The sequence below is a fragment of the Mobula birostris genome, chromosome 17 (assembly GCF_030028105.1).
Source record: "Mobula birostris isolate sMobBir1 chromosome 17, sMobBir1.hap1, whole genome shotgun sequence".
NCBI classification, from domain to species: Eukaryota; Metazoa; Chordata; class Chondrichthyes; order Myliobatiformes; family Myliobatidae; genus Mobula; species Mobula birostris.
In genome coordinates this window covers 42903255-42922496 of record NC_092386.1, presented here as the reverse complement: position 1 = coordinate 42922496, position 19242 = coordinate 42903255, and the positions used below count along the sequence as shown (strand labels likewise).

Sequence of the window (19242 nt, the reverse complement as noted above, 5' to 3'; positions counted from 1 at the left end):
CACCACAATGAATGTACTGCTCATCACAGCTGCAGCGATTACTGAACACGTGGTCATTGACAGGGATGAAGCCATAGAAAATGACAGTATCCTCCTAACTCATTGTCCTCTTCAGTAATTTCCACCCACTATTATAAATGTTTGGGACTATATATGTATATATTTGGGACTATATATGTTCTGTTGTCTTCTATTAACAGGATCAGAGAAAAAGCAAGGTCCAGGACAGTTGCTGAATAGGAAATTGGGGTTGTGCTTACCAGCTTCACATTTGGAAATATAGTGCAAAGAAGTTCTGGCTTAAAGGGAACTATTCCCTCCTTTTCATTTCCTTCCTTCTTTCCATTCACCTGCTGTTTGCTCTGCAGCTGCTGGGAGGTAGTGTATGCTTACCATGGTGAGTTTGGGCAGTGTGCACCAAATGAGAGCGCAGAAGAGTGTGGGGCTCTACAGAATAACATAAGCATGCTGGTGCTCTGGTCTATCATGCATTTGCATGTCTTCCTTGAGATCAAACTGGTTTCTTCTAAGTGATCCAGTTTCCTTCCACGCTCTATATGTTTACTGGCCAGTAGAAATTACTCCCAGTGTTGGGACGTGGCAAAACAATTAAAGGGAAAATGGTGGATGGATGGATGGATGGGGGGGGGGGGGGGGGGGAGAGAGAGAGAGAGAGAGAGAGAGAGAGAGAGAAAGAAAGAAAATGAATGAGAGAATGAGAGAATGGTACCAGGCTATACATTAATAAGAGGGAGTCAGCATGAGTCCAGTGAATTGAATTAGTTGGAAAGCCAATAAAGCTAAATTCAATCTTACAGGAGAAGCATATTTCAAAATCGAAGCCAATACTGATCACCACTAGAATCAACGACAATATTTTCTTAGAATCATAGAGTCACAGAAAATTACAGCACCAAACCTGACCCTTCAACCCATCCAGTCCATGTTGAACCATTTAATCTACCAAGTCCCATCAACCCGTACCTGGGCCATTGCCCTCCAGACCCCTCCCATCCATGTACCTAACCAAACCTCTGTTAACTATTGAAATTGAACCCACATCCACCACTTGCACCGGCACCTCATTCCACACTCTCACCATCCTCTGAGTGAAGAAGTTTCCGCTCATGTTCCCCTTAAACTTCACACGTTTCACCCTTAACCCATGACCTCTAGTTGTAGTCTCGCCCAACCGCAATGGAAAAAGCCTGCTTGCATTTACCCTATCTATACCCCTCATAATTTTGTATACTTCAATTAAATCTCCCCTTAATTTTCTACATTCTAGGGAATAAAGTTCTCACCTAGTCAGTCTTTTCTTATAACTCATGTCCTCCAGTCCCAGCACCATCCTTGTAAATTTAATCTGTACTCTTTTCTGGAGGTTGGTGACCAAAACTGTACACAATACTCCAAATTAGGCCACATCTTCAATTTAACATCACAACTCCTGTACTCAAAACTTTGAACTATGAAGGCCAATGTGCCAAAGGCTTTCCTTACCACGTTATCAACCTGTGACACCACTTTCAATGAATTATGGACCTGTATTCCCAGATCCCTTTGTTCTACCACACTCCTTACTGCCCTACTGTTCATTGTGTAAGACCTACCCTGGTTAGTCCTCCCAAAGTACAACACCTCATACTGTCTGCATTAAATTCCATCTGCCATTTTTCAGCCCATTTTTCCAGCTGGTTCCTGCTGCAAGCTTTGATAGTCTTCCTCGCTATTCATTACACCTGCAATCTTGGTGTCATCAGCAAATTTGCTGATCCACTTAATCACATTATCATCCAGATCATTGATATAGATGACAAACAGCATCAATCACTGCATCACTCATTAGTCACAGGCCTCCAGTCAGAGAGGCAATCATCTTCTACCTTTGTCTGGCTTCTCCTGCTAAGCCAATATCTCATCCAATTTACTACCTCATCTTGAATGCCAAGCGACTGAACCTTCTTGACCAACGCCCCACATGGGACCTTGCCAAGTGCCTTTGCTTAGACAACATCCACTGCCTTGCCTTCATCAACTTTCCCGGTAACATCCTCCAAAAACTCCATGTAAGGAAAACAGAGAGTCCTTGTTGCACAGCAGTCACATTTTTGCTGCTGTAGTGGCAAAGCTGAGGCACGTAGCAAGGAGACTGGGCATGGTGCACTGTGTATGTACACTAGTTAGAGATTGAGGAAAAGAAATTTCTCTGTGATACATCACCAAGGTGACATGCGATATGTTTGCAGACAGTGGCATTGTGCAAAGTAGAAACCAGCAATTCAGGCAAAGCCATTCCAGCTGCCGGCCTCGGGAAGAGGGAGTGAAGAGCAGTCAGTTGTATTTCCTTTACGTAAGACTGGTCAGAATACTGGGAGCTATTGGAAATATGTTCAGTCCAAGTCTAGTAGTAGCACAAAGCATAAGCCACATGATTCCCATCCAAATCTGTTTGCTTTATACACTCAGTGGTAAATTTATTGGGTACAGGATGCTCAACGTGTTGTGCATTCAGAGGTGCTTCTTCTGCACACCACTATTGTAACATATGGTTATTTGAGTTACCGTCACCTTCCTGTCAGCCTGAACCAGTCTGACCATTGTCCCCTGACCTCTCTCATTATCAAGGTGTCTGTGCCCACTGGATGCTACTTTGTTTTTTGCACCATTCTCTGTAAACTCTAGAGAATGTTGTACATGAAAATCCCAGGAGATCAGCCATTTCTGAGATACTCAAACCACCCCATCTGGCACCAACAAACATTCCATGGTCAAAGTCACTTAGATCACACTTCTTCCCCATCTTGATTTTTGGTCCGAACAGCAGCTTAACCTCTTGACCACGTCTGCCTGTATTTATGCGTTGAGTTGCTGCCATATGATTGGCTGATTAGATAATTGCATTAACAAGCAGGTGTATCGGTGTACCTAATGAAGTGGCCACTAGGTGTATGCTTTAGCTGAATGCCATATCCACACATGCTCCATCTTCAATAGAATAGAGCCCAGTTCAATTCATCTCACAAATACTGTATGTGCATAACCAAATTTTGCAATATCTATATTTAATTTCTTATTACTCCTACCTCTCTTTAATTCTGAATATTTATGTCCTGTATTTCCTCTTATATTATCAGCCATTGTTTGTTTGTTTTTTTCTAGAAATGTCTTCCCAGTTAGTGGGAATGAATTCAGAGTCAGAGTACAAGGTGAAACTTACTTTGTTCTGCTTTTAGCAGCATTTACTTTAATTTTGCAACATGCTTTCCAACTAATGAAATCTATCCTTTGAGGTGTCCCTTTTTAGCTTTAAGGTAGTGTAATTAACATATAACACACTCTAGATCTTAAGATGCCTTATTGCTAATGCAATATCTTAGTCTGCAACTTCATTACTCATTCATTTTGACAGAACAGTGATATCTTCTTATTGGATATTAAAATAATATAGTTTGTAAGAAATAGTAATCCATTACTTATAATCATTAAGTCATTGCTCAAGCCGGGAAAATTAATTATGACTCAGAGATGAGATCAAAACAAAGAAACATGTTAAATGAGGAGAATGATTATATAGTTTCTGAGTATTCCATTTGCTACTGCCATATCATGGTAGCATCATGGTGATGTGACACCATAAAGAACAATAGCAAGGGACTCAGAAACTAAGGTGCAAATATTATGAGCCATAGTACACAATATGTAACCAGGTCTTTCAACCTAACTTGTTCATGCTGACCAAGTTGCCTACCTGAACTAGTCCCATCTGCCTGCGTTTGTCCTAAACTTTTGCTGTCCAATTAAATATCAAAACATTGCTTTATTAACAATCGACAAAAGCAATGCAGTATCTGTTGATCAAAGCGAGGATGCTGGTGCGAGGAATAAAGAAATCTCCATTCCTGTGTCCCACCATGCTCTCCCAGGGTAGGGTGATGGAGGTTAGGTGGAATGAAGCTCCTTCTACATTGTCCCATCTTATAGGACCGGAATTGACCAGCACCTGAGTGGGCTCCTGCTATGCAAAATGCGTGCATAGTCCACTTGGCAATACCTCAGCTGCACTTGCTCCCAGTTAAGAAGCAAAAGTTTAAATCCTTCCTTGACCTCATTCCTCCCTCTCCTTCAATCTCTTCCAGACCCTGAAGGATCAAAATATCTCCTCATTTCGAGCTCTGGTTTTGTATTCATGCCGACTGCTATTGCTTCACCATTGGCCGCTGCAGCTTCAGCAGCCTGAGCCCGATACTTCTTCACTGGCTTTCCCCATGTGACAACTCAACACTAAAACTGAAGTCAGGTTTCATGGTAGTGCTGCATTTGTGGATGTTCAGTCATGTTCTAGGTGCCATGTATATACACAACGTTGCTCAGGATAACCAGCGGAGAAAACTCAAACTCAGAACATTATGGAAGGGCTGTACAAATGTCATTATCTGTCAGAAAGTGAAAGATCTGGTAAAAATAAAGGATAATATTCAAGTGATAAGGAATCACATCACAAATTGCAAAGTGTGCCGATCTCATGACACTCTTCCACACCACAGGATGACCATTGAGAGGACTATGCACATATTTCACACAGCAGGAGGCCATTCAGGTGCTGGTCAATCCTGGTCACCTGTCCAGTGCGATAAGCTCGATGGGGATTCAATCCCAATGTACAAGTCTTCTGGGATGGGAACCTAGACTCATTCACCATTTTTGATTTTGCACCTGGGAGGGAACACCAGTCTGAGATTCTGCAAACTAATTGTCCCATCTGGGATTGGCTCAGTTTGTAGTCCATTGATAGGGATGTTGGAAAGGAACAGGGGAAAGCAATTGTCCTTGGGCCTCAATTCATTCTGGGGAGTATTGCCCATTTACATGTATACACATATTTTTATATACACATACACATAAACTCGCACTCACACAATCTCCCTCAGCTATAAAACCAACCCATGTTTGTGTCAGCTTCTTATTTATGTAATTAGTAGCTCGTTTGAATCGAAGCACTAGAGAAGATGAAGGTTAATGAGAGAATAAGGGAATAACAGGTTTGTATGAAATTAAATAAATTAATTCAATTAATAATGGCCAATATGAGATGATGAAATAAGTAGATGATAAAGGAAGTTGATGAGCTATAATGCAAAGTAAATAAAGCCTCAAGAAAAGGCCAATCCATTTCTGGAAAGTGCACAAAAGTTATGTAAAAAGGAGACATGCAAAGAAAAACTTTCAATCTAAATTATTTTCTTTCCAGTGAAAAGGGATGATGTTGTCTTTGAGATCTGCTGCATCTCCTTTCCAGTAGTAAAAAAAATGTAGGATCCAGGAATTAGTCTCATTGCAAACTTCAGCCTAGACAACTGCCAAACCTCTAAGAGTTTTAAAGGGTATTAAGTGTGTGGCATTAACTCATTCCACAAATATCTGTTTCATTCGGCAAGAGAAACATGCTATTATCACTGTAAAGTTTGATATATAATCATTTTAATGAATTGCTTGTTTAAAATACTACACTTACCAAAGAATGGAAATATTTAATTCTTGAGGCAAGTTCCAAATGTTAGTTTAGATTGGTTATAGAGAACACAGAAGATAGCACAATGTAGGACAGTACAGGCCCTTCGGCCTGTGATGTTATGTTGACCTTTTAACTTATTCCAAGATCAATCTAACCCTTCCCTCCTACAGAGCCCTCTATCTTTCATTCGTCCATTTGCCTATCCAAGAGTCTATTAAATGTTCCTAATGTAGCTGCCTCCACCACCAACCTTGGTAGTGCTATCCACACACTTACCAGTCTGTATAAAAACCTGCCCTATATTTTCCTCCAATCACCTTAAAATTACTCCCTTTTGTATTAGCCATTGCCACTCTGGGGAAAAGACACTGGCTGTCCACTCTATCTATGCCTCTTATCATCTTATAAACAGACCCCTATCAAATCACCTCTCGACTTCCTTTGCTCCAGAGAGAAAAGCCCCAGTTTGCTCAACCTTTCCTCACAGGACATGCTCTCTAATCCAGGCTGTAGTCATTAAAATTCCATGACAATCTTCAACCAAAAAAGAAAGAAATTGCTGATCCTATCATATTTTACCTCATTACCTTTATAATTTAACACACCAGACTCACCAAGTTAACTTGGCATTATTTATACATTTTTATATGCCTTCATATTTTCTGAGACTGAGTAAAACCCATCACTTTTGCATGATGCATAAAGTTTCTCAACCAATTGCTTGGTTATTAGTATTTAAGACACGGATTTTGTTCTGACGTGGGGCCCTCCTTCATATCACTACTATTGATTTTCTATGATATTACTTGGTTTTCAGAAGATATAATATCTAGTTAACAACACTTTGCACAACTGAATCTTCACAGATAGACAGCAACAACAACAAACAATTCCAGAATACCCACCTGAACCAGGAGGATGGTGCATGAAATGAGCATAGATTGTGCCTTTGTCCTCTCCCAAATCATTGAACACATAGAGAGTGTAGTTCCCATTGTTCAGGTGGGTTGGATTATCAAGCTGCAGGCAACCATGTTGCTCACTAATATTGTCCTCGTGAATCTGAGTGAGTATAAAAGCGGTCTCATTCAGGGGATAATTGTTGTGGTACCACTGAATTCGGGGTGGAGGATTGCCGGTTATACTGAAAGGAATACACCAACGATGATCTGGGATGGCCTCGCCCAATAATATTACCTTGGGAGGAACTATAGGTTGAAAAAAAGAAAGAATGATATTAATTAAACTTGGTGATACACAGAATGTGTTGAAGGTTACATTATAACTTCACTTCACAAGTGAGAATGAAAAATATACTGTGAGGGGCCCTTGTCACTACATTTCACCACTGCTCTTTTACCTTGCTATTTGGCAATTGCTCACTAAATATTTGCATCACCCATCTTCAATCAACCTTCAAAATCCCTTTCAAATCCTTATCAACATTTCACCATGCCTCCTAACCTCTCCCTTCATGACCCATATCATGCTTTTACCCACCTTCATCTGAGAATTGTTTGGCAAAACTATTCCTTAAAATGAATACATGATCTAAACACATGTAGTTCAGAGTGTAACATAAGCATGTCTTGAAGAATGACAAAGCTGGCAGCAACAAACTCTACTCAAGGAGCTTCAGGCCTGAGCAAGATTAAATATTTCATGCCATCATCTTTGCTTTGGATTTCACTGTATCTCAATCTCCTTCGATCAGTAAAGAACATCACGTGATCAAAGATGAGAAAATCCAAGCAACACACACAAAATGCTGGAGGACTCAGCAGGCCAGGCCTCATCTATGGAAAAGAGTAAACAGTCAACATTTCAGGCCCAACATTTTGTGTGTGTTATGTTGATCACATGTGATCATTATAAGGACACATGTAACATAAAGACTTCAGATTTTATTCTGAGTACTTCTGTAGCTGTGAAGATATTTACTATTTCAGTCACTTGAGACAGGAAAATCATCTTTGCCTTGTATCATTATTAATGCAATATATCCCAATGTTTGATAAACACTGTATAAAATTTCTCCGTATAGAAATTACTTGAGTAATTGCCACAAGAATGAAGATGCTGGGGGTACTCAGCAAGTCAAAGCAGCATTTGTGGAGGAAATGGACAGTCAACATTTTGGGTTAAGGACCTTGAACTGGAGCAGACCCACCAGGTTCCTTGAATATCTTGTTTGTTGCTCCAGATCCCAGCGTCCGCAGTCACTGGTGACTCAAAAATAATTGGTCTAGATTTCATCTTGAAACTTAAATCCAGATTTTTAAATTGCAAAGTATCAAATTTTAATTACTTCATAGCATGTGATTCTGTATAAAAAGTTAAATGAGTTTAGGATAGGATAAGATAGGAGTGGTCTATACTTACAGAAAACAGTCAGATTGACAACAGCCTTCGATTCTCCCACTATATTCTCAGCTATGCACATAAGCTGCTGTCCATTGTCACCACGAGAAATGTTATTCAGCTTTAATGTTACTAACGGTCTGGAAGCTTCTGTAGGCTGAAGAAATTGACAAAATGTTACTCTCCAAATTATGATTAACATATTAACAAGTAGCTTTCCACCTGGTGAGCAACGTTCCGACTGCTAACACCTTCCAACGAAGAAGGAAACAGCACAACATCAACATTTTACTGGCTTTAAGGGAAGTTAGCTGAGTAGCACTCCAAGCCCACGCCTGGGGACTAGACCCCAGCAAGTGGCTCCACCTGTAGGAGAGATGCGGGATATCAATATGTCAATGGAAAATCTCAAATAAAATTCAGACCCAGAATATCCTTGATATGACTTGCAGCCCATGTTCGTCACTTTCTGCCCTCTGAACCTGATTTCCCAGTGAGAATTTCCTCGAGAAAATAGGCCTTGGTTTGATCAGAGGCACTATGATCAAACTGAGACATTTAAAACTAAACATACTGTTACTCGTTTAAAAAATATGATTTAAGAGTTAAAAGAATAGAAGATTTAAAACAATTAAACCAAAATTAACTGAATTAATTTTTAAAAATATAACTTACCCCCTTTCAGATGTACTTGTTCCTCTCTATTAAAATGAATGGAGTCACACATCCTGGGCTCAGGCTAACCTTATGTGAGTTCAGCAGGTAGATTTTCCAGCGTAAACGCTGAGCAACTGTGGAAGTCTATGCGCCACTGTTAGGCTTTGGTACAGCACTGGCAGCCACTGGGGGCTCAGGACCTCACATTCATTAACACCTGCACAATAGTCTTGACCTCCACACAGTTTATAGTCATAGAGTTACAGTTTTGGAGGCAGTTCTGCAATGAACGTGCAGTAATTTTGGGCCAAAGTTTAAAACGCTGAGTCATGCGACACATACTACATCGCCGACAGTGTCGGGTACATACCTGGAAAGACGAGTAGAGGGAATGTTTTTGCCAGTCCACCGTGGGAGACGGCCTTCCCGTGGCACTGCATTTAACTGCAAATTCACCACCTTCATTCACAGTTACATTAGTAACATTCACAGCAGCTTTAGGCATCTCTGTGAAGCAAAAATGGAGCAAAACTCAGCAGAATTTAAATAAAACTGTAGCGTCTACATAATAGCTTTGATTAGAATCCTAGAACAAAGCACAGAAGACTATTCAGCCTCTTTGAAAGAGATTAGTTCCACTCCCCTGCTAATCCTTCTACATTAAATATTTATCCAATTCCTTGCTGCATTATTTCTGATGAATAAAGATGACATCTGGTACAGGTGACCCCTGCATTATGGCCATTTAGGTTATGGGAATGTCTCCCCACAGAATTGACAAATCACTACCCAAAGGTTTGAGATGCTGAATAAAATTTGCTGTCACAGAATTTATATGAATAAAATAACTCAACATTTTTTTTTCAATTCACATTTCATGGGACACACATACAAGTGACATGGTTTTGCATATTGGAAAATAGAGGTTAAGGCCTGATTTCTGGGAACATAATCTGCCTAATGTGGGGGACACCTGTATTTGCAGGGTTGTCTGAAAAAAGTACTTGAGCAATTTGTTTTTACGATATTTGCTACTGAACAGATTTTACTTTGAAAAAAAATAACAGTTTGTTTTAATTAATGCAGAATAAAGATTATTTTAGGACACGGACCAGTTTCAGTGTTAATACATTGAACCTGTGTCAGCCATTTTCAGCATTGTAATGGTGTCACCACTCACTGGCTGTGCCTGTGACTAAAAGGAAAAGGCCCCACAGGACCTGCCTGGAATCCACATTAAATTGTCAGAAATAATGAGATTAAAAATATAACATTCACGTGGCACCAGTAAAAGGGGTTAGACCAGTCATCTGATTGGCTATTTCATGAGATAACTGAAGCTCTACAAAAAAGTATCATCAACCAGCGACCAGAGACGCTGATAAAGTATAAATAAATTACTGGCTGCTCAAAGATAAGGCAAATCAATGCAGTCATTAATCAATCAATCAACCAACAATTTTCACCCTAACGTATGATATACAGTGTATACAGATAGCCTGCAACCACAACAAACCCAGTTCCCATGCTTTCATGCTGTAGGGGAATCAAGCATAAGATGGGTGTGAGTGAGATGGTTAGTTCCTCAGAAACTGCAGTCTGCAAATCTAACTGATGCCACCAGCTTTTACTGTACTGTGCTACCAAACAAATACAGCGTTATAGTAGGAAGACGCTAGAAATCAGTGAGTTGATCAGGGCAAAAATGCATAAAATGGTGACACTGCAGACGCTGGAACCTAAACCAACAAACAATCTGCTGGAGGAACTCAGCAGGTCAAGCAGCGTCTGTGATGGAAAAGGAACTGGAAATGCTGCATTGGGACTGGGAGATAGCCAGAGTAAAGAGGAGAGTGGGGAGAGACAACACAGTTGCCAGAGGTGATTGGTGAATTGAGGAAGGATCAAGAGGCAGATAAAACCAGGTAGGGGAGAGGGTGAATTAGGAGATGGAGGCGGGAGGCAGATGAAGAAAAAACAAAAGACGCAGGTGAAGTCAGGTGGGGGAGGGAAGGGTGAAGATGGAACTAGTTGACTGGGTAATAAACAGGAACACAAAGACAACCAATATCTGATAAGGTAGGCTAATGGGAACAAGTAGGAGAGGGGTGAATGGCAGATGAAACCAGAACCAAATAGGGAGGGGGAGTGTGGGGGAGGAGAGACAATGTATGAAATATGTGAGCACTTATAGCAGCTTATTGAAAACAGGGCAGAAATTTCACTGTGAACTTGGATTTGAGCAACTACAGGAAACTGAAGTCAAAAGTACCTTCCCCCATTGACAACTTACTGCGTAGAAAGACAAGTTTATGGGGAGTGAACTACCAGATTATGAAAAACTGGAAGATAATCAAGGAGCCTCAAACTGTGATCTTATGATTTAACATAAAATTATATCTCAAGAACAAGAATGATGAGTCACATGCCACAGAATTACCAGCCTCTGAGCTTATAGTCACAATATTAATGTGGTTGGTCCAGCAGTGTTTCCAGACAATGGAGACCACTCTAGGTTGTTGATGACTCAGCAATGGAAAGTAAGAATTAAGAGAATATTAGGTGAAATGGCAGTGATGACTCTCATTGGCTGGTACAATGTATTTGCCACATCAGTCCATCCCTGAATGTGGTCCAAGTCTTGCTGCATGCAAGAAGGAATTGCTTCATTTTCTGAAGAAATGGGAATGGAATGAACATTGTGTAATCAGTGAACATCCTTACTTCTGACTTAGGTGAAGATGATTGCATTAGGACACAGAGTAAATCCATAGTGAGATGATTGATGTCCAGGACCACACCATCTTCCACTGTGCAAGGTGTAGCATCAAGCTGCTTGTGAGTTCTCTCCTCAGTTCTCATTCATCTTAATTTTACTCAAGCTCCTTGATAACACGCTTCATCAGGTATGCTCTGGAAAGATAATGTCTCCTACCTCTCCACGGCAATTAATTTTCAACAGAACCTATAAAGAGTTTGGAAGCTGAGTGGTCCTTGTGGACTCTAACTAACCATCAGTGGGCAGTCTGTCAGTGGGCAATCCAGTAGGGAGGTGATGGAGAGTGTCAATCACTTTGCTGATAATGAAGCAATGAATGGTCAGCTGATTGATTTCATTTCTTCTGAAAATAATGTACCTGATCATTTTGTACTGTGTAAGACCAACATCAATGTTGCAATAATTTGTCCAGAGATGTGGCTGTACTGGACAGCATCTTCCCCGACTAATAATTTCAACCTTCATTTGGAATGTTGAGCGACCCCATTACCAATGCAGTATCTAATCACCTCATCTGCTCCTTGACAGTACTTGGGGTGAAACAATTGTGCAAAAACTTATTTTCCTTCAGGGGAAGCCTCGCAAGAAGGCAAACATCATCCACTTGACACTTCTGACAAGAAATTACAACATTGGATGTTCTTGTCCAATAAAAATGGGACAATTACAATCAAATCACAAACAAGAGAAAATTTGCAGGTGCTGGAAATCCAAGCAACACACACACAACGCTAGAGGAACTCAGCAGGCCAGGCAGCATCTATGGGAAAAAAGCACAGTCGACATTTTGGGCCAAAACCCTTCCTCGGAAACGTTCACTGTACTTTCTTCCATAGATGCTGCCTAGCTTGCTGAGTTCCTCCAGCATTTTGTGTGTGTTGCACAAACGCAATCAGTCTTTCCTTAAGTACAGATGTTGAGTAGCTTGTTCAAAAAGGTCCTCCCCTTCGTCTTAATTAATTGTACACCACAGTTCCTGACCAGAAAGTGGAGCTATAATACAATCTGTTGATTGTGGTATCACTTAGCAGTCTAAAGCATATTCCTTCTGTTACTTAGTGGCTATGTGGTCCGGAATTGTAGATTTGCCAGGATGTCACTTAATTATTCGGTGCCTCTGGTGCTGCTGTTGCCGTGATCATCCACACTCCACACTGAACCAGCAGTGGTAAATTGAGCGAGATCCTGGGTCAGAACGTGACAGGACTTGGTGCACTATAACCTGGGCACGGCTGGTGGCTCGCAGCCCTTCAAAGATTCCCAGTGGTGAATCTGTTCTGAACACACATCAAAGTTGCTGGTGAACGCAGCAGGCCAAGCAGCATCTCTAGGAAGAGGTACAGTCGACGTTTCAGGCCGAGACCCTTCGTCAGGACTAACTGAAGGAAGAGCTAATAAGAGATTTGAAAGTGGGAGGGGAAGGGGGAGATCCAAAATGATAGGAGAAGACAGGAGGGGGAGGGATGGAGCCAAGAGCTGGACAGGTGATTGGCAAAAGGGATATGGGAGGATCATGAGACAGGAGGCCTCGGGAGAAAGCAAAGGGGGAGGGGGGAAAACCCAGAGGATGGGCAAGTAGTGAGAGGGACAGAGGAGGAAAAGGGAGAGAGAGAAGAAGAATGTGTATATTTTTCTTCTTTTTTCTTTTTCTCTCTCTCTCTTTTTTCTCCCTCTGTCCCTCTCACTATACCCCTTGCCCATCCTCTGGGCTTCCCCCGCCTTTCTTTCTCCCTAGGCCTCCCATCCCATGATCCTCTCATATCCCTTTTGCCAATCAACTGTCCAGTGCTTGGCTCCATCCCTCCCCCTCCTGTCTTCTCCTATCATTTTGGATCTCCCCCTCTCCCTCCCACTTTCAAATCTCTTACTAGCTCTTCTTTCAGTTAGTCCTGACGAAGGGTCTCGGCCCAAAATGTCGACTATACCTCTTCCTAGAGATGATGCCTGGCCTGCTGCGTTCACCAGCAACTTTTGTGTGTGTTGCTTGAAATTCCAGCATCTGCAGATTTCCTTGTGTTTACGTTTTTAAAATCTGTTCTAAATCTACCTGAGATTTAGCACAGTGTCAGCCTCGCCCTACGCAGTGAGTGGCCTTCAACATAAAACCAGGTCTTTCTGAAGAACTCACTAACATCTGGGAACTTGTGTCAAAACTGAGGCAGTTGTCTCACAGCTTGCGAACACTGAAAATGGAATAGAGTCCTTACAGGAATCAGGATAGCTGTGGACCTCAGTGGCCTTGAAACGGATATTGATCACCAACCTATCCCTTACAATGTAGGCTGTAAAACTGTGTCAGAGAATCATACAGCATGAAAATAGATATATAAGTAGGCAACCCTTCCATAAAAATCTCATTTGCTACCTATAGCCTTATATGCCTAAACTATTCAAGTGCTCATCTAGACATTTCTTAAATGCTGTCAATGATCCAGTTTCAACCACTCCCACAGGCTGTGCATTCTAGTATTTACCACTGTCTAGATGAAGAAGGACTTCTTCATATCGCCTCTAAATCTCTTCTCCCTTTAATTAAATTGATAACCTCTAGTTTTATCAATGGGGAAAAGTTTCCTGCATTCTACACTATCTACACCCCTTATAATTCGATGCATCTCAGTCATGTCCCTCGAAACCTGCTCTGCTCCAGGGAGAATAGACTAGCTTCTCCAATCTCTCCTCATAACTGAAATGCTCAATTCAAGCAAAGAAATTATAGTGATATCATATAGTAATGAATGAAACATAGGAATAAAAGAGCAAGGTGGAACTTGCAGAAAGAGCGATGAAGTCTCATTCTTTGTATGAGTGCCAATATAGTCACGATGTACTGGAAACACATTTAAAGAAGAGGACCTGAGTGGGGCTGAAATAAGGACTGATCCCTGTATCCCACAAAAAGACTTGGCCCTTGTTAAATCCCATAGCCACATCTTAGGTCCAAAGACCATGAGAGGAACAGGAGGTGAATGTTCACTCTACCAATCTTTGGGGAAGCTCTCCCAATTCTGACACAAGTTAGCAGATTTTGGTGAGGAGGATTTTGTAGATTGACCAAGCCATTCTGTGCCTTTGTCTTAATAATACCAGGCTGATGTAGAAAAACTGCTATTTGCTTTATTCACCTTCTTCCATGCTTTATTCACCTTCTTCCTTGCTTTATTCATGTACTATTGCATGTGAACTTTACTTTTAATCATTTGGTTAGTTATTTCCTTCACAGTGATGAATGGAGACTGCAAGAGTTATCCTGCCTTACATTAATGTTCTTTCAAGGTCAGTGAATCTACTTATTTTCCCATTAATAGGATAGCATTAAATGAAAATGCACTTTTCAAAATTGCACACTGCTGCCATATGGTTGTTAGGTGCAAAGTAACAATCATAAAAAGACATTTAGTCCTTTTTCAATAAAAGATAAACTTATTCTAGATATTGCCTGGAAAAGTGCTGATGCTTTTTACATCTATCATAATTACTGTAATTAAATATAAAGTTATAATGAAATTCTGTGCATTAACCAGCTTTTTCCCCAATTTTCAGCTCTCTGAAAAGCAAAAAAAAAGGCATTTTTTTTCCAGATTTATGGCACTGTACATTTTTTTTGTCAAGAATGGAATTAGGTAACAATCATCTTCCTAACTAAAGTCTCTTAAATAATAGTATAATGATAAACAACCAATATAGGAACCATATACTGAATTCATACTATTATTTTGTCATCTCTGGTACACAATTTAATTAAATATCTCCAAACTGGAATTACAACAAAGGGCTCCTTAAATCAGCCTCATGTTTAGCAACGTTACTTGCAGAAAAATCATCTGTGTCAGTCAAGAACTGAGAGAGATTGAAACCAAAGTAAGTAATAGTGGGGGTTAGTCTGATTCGTTATTCATTTATCATTAAGCAATTTGAGGGAACTGGATTTGGTTTGACAATAGATGGACAAATCGGAAATAATTTCAGGTACCACAAGTCTCTGCCCTTGTGGCTGTTGAATTCAAAGTTCCACATATTGATGCATGTCCAGGTTGAATGCATGTCATCAGCAGCACCTCTTGTGAATTCAGAGATGTTCAGTAATTTTGAACTTAGTTCAATGGGTAATATTCTAGATATTTAATAAGCAGGGGAGTGGAATATTACCACAGGAAGACTGAAGTCCATTGTTGAAGTTACAACTAGATCAGCCATAACTGCATTGAATGGTGGAACAGAATGGAGAGGTACGGTGGCCTGCTTATACTCCTAATTCTTATGTTTGTAGGCGTGGAAATGAATGCAGCTAGCAGAAATGTACAACAGGGAATTGTGCGCACTGTGCTGATAATTTTCTGACCTGAGAAAATTTCTATACCATTGACACAAACCCATCCTCAAGCAGGTGATGATAAGCCAAATTTTTATTTAGAAAATAGTGACTTGTCTTCTACTATGGAAAGCACATGTGCTTCTAATACATTTCATCAAGAAGAGATCTACAGATGTGCTTGGAATTAACATGGACACTGCAACTCAATGACAGTCACAATATGCATGGTTTCTACAGTGGTGTCAATGTTATTTATGACACAGACACTCAAAGGCTCCACCCACTGACAGCCAAGAATGCAGGTGAAATCACCAGTCAGACCGGCAGTCAATGCTCACTGGAAGCAACTTCTGAAGATCTGTTCGGCTACAACTCTGCCCTTGATGCCATCCCACAGTGAGCTACTTGCTGCTGCTGCTGAGCAACAAGAAGTCAAAAAGGCTACAGCCCAATTTATAAAAAATAGACTCACAATTCTTCTACTGCCAAGTTGAGGCCAGACACAGTTTAGAGGAACAGCATCTCCAACCTGACAGCCTGAACAATGATTTCTCTCACTTCCAGCAACCACTTCCTTCTGTTTCCCTCCCCAATCCCCGTGCTTTTTCCCTTTTCTCACCAGCCCCATCATCTTTATATTTCCCTCTCATTCTGTCCATCACCACACAATCCTCCTTTTTGGTTGTCTTGTTTACCTTCTTCCCTCTGTTCTACAATCCACTTCATTTCCTATTTTATTCAATCTTCTTCAGGCCTTTGAAACCGCCACCTCTCACCTCCCAGCTTCTCACATCATTTTCACTCTCCCTCCCTCACCCGCCTATCTCCTCTCTTTCACCAGGATCCACCCATCACCCACCAGGTATTCCTCCACTCCTTCCTCCCGACTTTTTATACTGGCTATCCCCCCTCTCTTTTTGTCCTGGTGAAGAACCTCGACCCAAAATTTTGAGCGCTCACTTCCTTCCATCAATGCTGCCTGACCTGCTGAACATTTTGTATATTGCTCCAGATTTCCAGCATTTGCAGTCTCTCTTTTGTTTCCATAATCTTTTGACTTCACTAAATCCATCAGCATCTTCAACTGGAAGGTGTTATGGATTCCCTGCAAATTTGGCTGCTCAGAGTTGTAGGTCTTACATTTACCAGTCCTGATGAAGAGTCTCGGCCCAAACCATGACTGTTTATTCCCTCCGTAGATGCTGCCTGACGTGCTGAGTTCCTCCTGCATTTTGTGTGTGTTGTTCAATATTTCCAGCATCTGTAAAATCTCCTGTGTGTATGACTTACTTTTTGATGTTTGATGGCAAGCAAGATTTGATGCTAGCCAGCAGGTCTACAACAAAGGCAATCTCACTCAAAATGAGTATTGAACAAAGCTGCATCATTAACGCAACTTAATTTTTCTCACTGCAATGTTGCACCCTACCTCGAACACACTTCCTAAGGAAGAGGATTAAATTCAGCTTTATCTATAATGACCACACTCCAGAGCCTCAGTAGTTAACCTCAGTATGCAGATGACATTTGCTCCTGAGCTTGAGCCAACATCAACATACAAAGAGGGGGAATTACACAAGACAAAATCCATTACCATTGTACCTCTGCTGTACAATACTGCCCTCTGATCATAAAGGCTCAATTAAGACCCTGGAAAATGCAAACACCTCCCTAATTTCAGGAGACACCCTCAGCAAAGGTATACACCAGTGATAAAGTTCTTCACTGCCGTCAGTGTGCCTTCACAGCCTTAAGCTGGCTGAGGATAAGGACCCTGAGGATCAAGACCTTGGACTCGGCATAAAACTCATGGTCTACTGGGCAACAGTGGGACTTAACCTTCTATACTCTTTTGAGACTGCGATTACCTACTGCAGTACTTCAAAGTGTTTTATATTTATCACTGAGCTTATCCCCATAGAAACCTCCAAATTCACGGGAAGAACAAACAAATGAACATCAGTGTCGAAACAGATACACTATCCCGAACTCGGTCATGAAGAGATAACCAGGCAATTTAAGGATTGCTTAATGCCTCCTAGAAATATTGCAGCATCCCCATTGATTCTCAGGAACCTCCAGCTTATGAGTGATCAAAGTGCTAAGGGAGAATTTGGGCTAATATTGCGTCCTTGCATCAGGGGGGCTCAGAAGCCCTATGTAAACAGCTGATGGAGCAAATCACCTCACAAGCTATCCACCCATGTGCCCACTCAGGGTCCTCCTGCCCATATATGTAAAAGTCTGAAGTTCCTGTACTGGCTTCATCAGTCACCACAGAACTCATAAAATCAAAGTGAAACAAGTCAATGTCAAACCCAAGAGACTGCCTTAAACGTATTCAGTGCTCAATTCTCAATAGCCTAATTTTATCATTTTTATACAGCAATTTTTTATAACTGATAAACAGTGGGTGTTTGTTAAAATGTCCTGCTGGCTATATCAGGAATATTTTCTTCTGTAAAATTTACTTTTAGTTTATATTTTTAGTGAATGGGAAGAAAATAATTAAATCTAAACGGAAAAATGCTTACAAAGAGAATGTGAATTTTCATGGCTCCAACCTTCCTGCTGATCACTTAAACTGAAGTTTAACAACATTGAAAGGAAACATCCTTTGCTACCTATATCGAACTGCAAGATTTCTACCCCATTGTTGGTCAACAAGATCTCAACAAGGCATCTCACAATCATGATATGGATGGCAGACAGAAGTAACTTTTTACAACAACTTAACTTCATTTTAGCTGGTGAAGGTTAGCCTGAATTCTGTTTCTGATTTGTTCATGTTGAACCTTCCATGAATAAATCAAATCAGTTCTTAGAGCACGTGATTTCTTCCTGGAAGTGGCAGAAAAATAGCCAATTACTTCTGCTGATGTTCTACGCGGTTTCGGAAAATGTGTTAACCACTACCACTGGGCTTTCTGACTTCAACACAAGGATAATATCCAGTGATCTTACAGTCTCCACTGGGGAGTCTGTATCTCCCTCTCATCCTTTCTGATGCTCCTTAAAATCTATTTCTTCCTCAAAAACATTTTCCACACGTTAAGAAATTAGGGCCTGTTGCAGATTATTCTAGGGCAGGGCATCAGAGGTGATAACACAGTTGCTATTCTGATTGCCGTTATTCTGTATTGTGTCAGGGAGCTTCATAAACATGAGGGCAATGGAGAGTGCTGCATTGCAGAGCCATCGATATATACCCCTTCATGCCAAGACAGCAAGCATTATTACGTGGCTACTTCAGGAGGTATATAATATGGTAAACCATTGACTGCGCTTTGCCTTCAAATACATGCTAATAATGAAATTAAAAGAATCTGGATAAAATGAGTGGATCAGTAACAGTTTAGTTTACCTTATAGTGATTATTTTCAGTTCCTAGTGTGGCATAGATCCAGATACAAAGCTATATGTACATATAGATCCAGTAGCAGAGATGCATTTCATTGAATATGGAATACAATGAGTAATAATTCCTTGAGAAAAGGAATTAATTAAAATAACCCATAACACTCTGGGGTTTACTACAAATGCATGTCATCTAGTTTCATGCATGTTTTCATTGAGTTAATTTTTCAGGGATCGGCTGTGCAAATAGAGTTATTG

The 19242-nt window shown here is 40.7% G+C and overlaps 1 protein-coding gene across 1 annotated transcript in view; it reads right to left on the bottom strand.

Annotated features, from left to right (window-relative positions):
• ntrk2a (neurotrophic tyrosine kinase, receptor, type 2a) overlaps positions 1-19242 on the bottom strand; it is a 231463-nt gene that overhangs the window by 162391 nt on the left and 49830 nt on the right. The window contains exons 6-8 of the mRNA XM_072281087.1: positions 8904-9040; positions 7898-8033; positions 6421-6723 (exon numbers count right to left, since the gene is read on the bottom strand). Of these exons, the coding sequence (XP_072137188.1) occupies positions 6421-6723; positions 7898-8033; positions 8904-9040 (576 nt within the window). The remainder of the gene's footprint in view (positions 1-6420; positions 6724-7897; positions 8034-8903; positions 9041-19242) is intronic.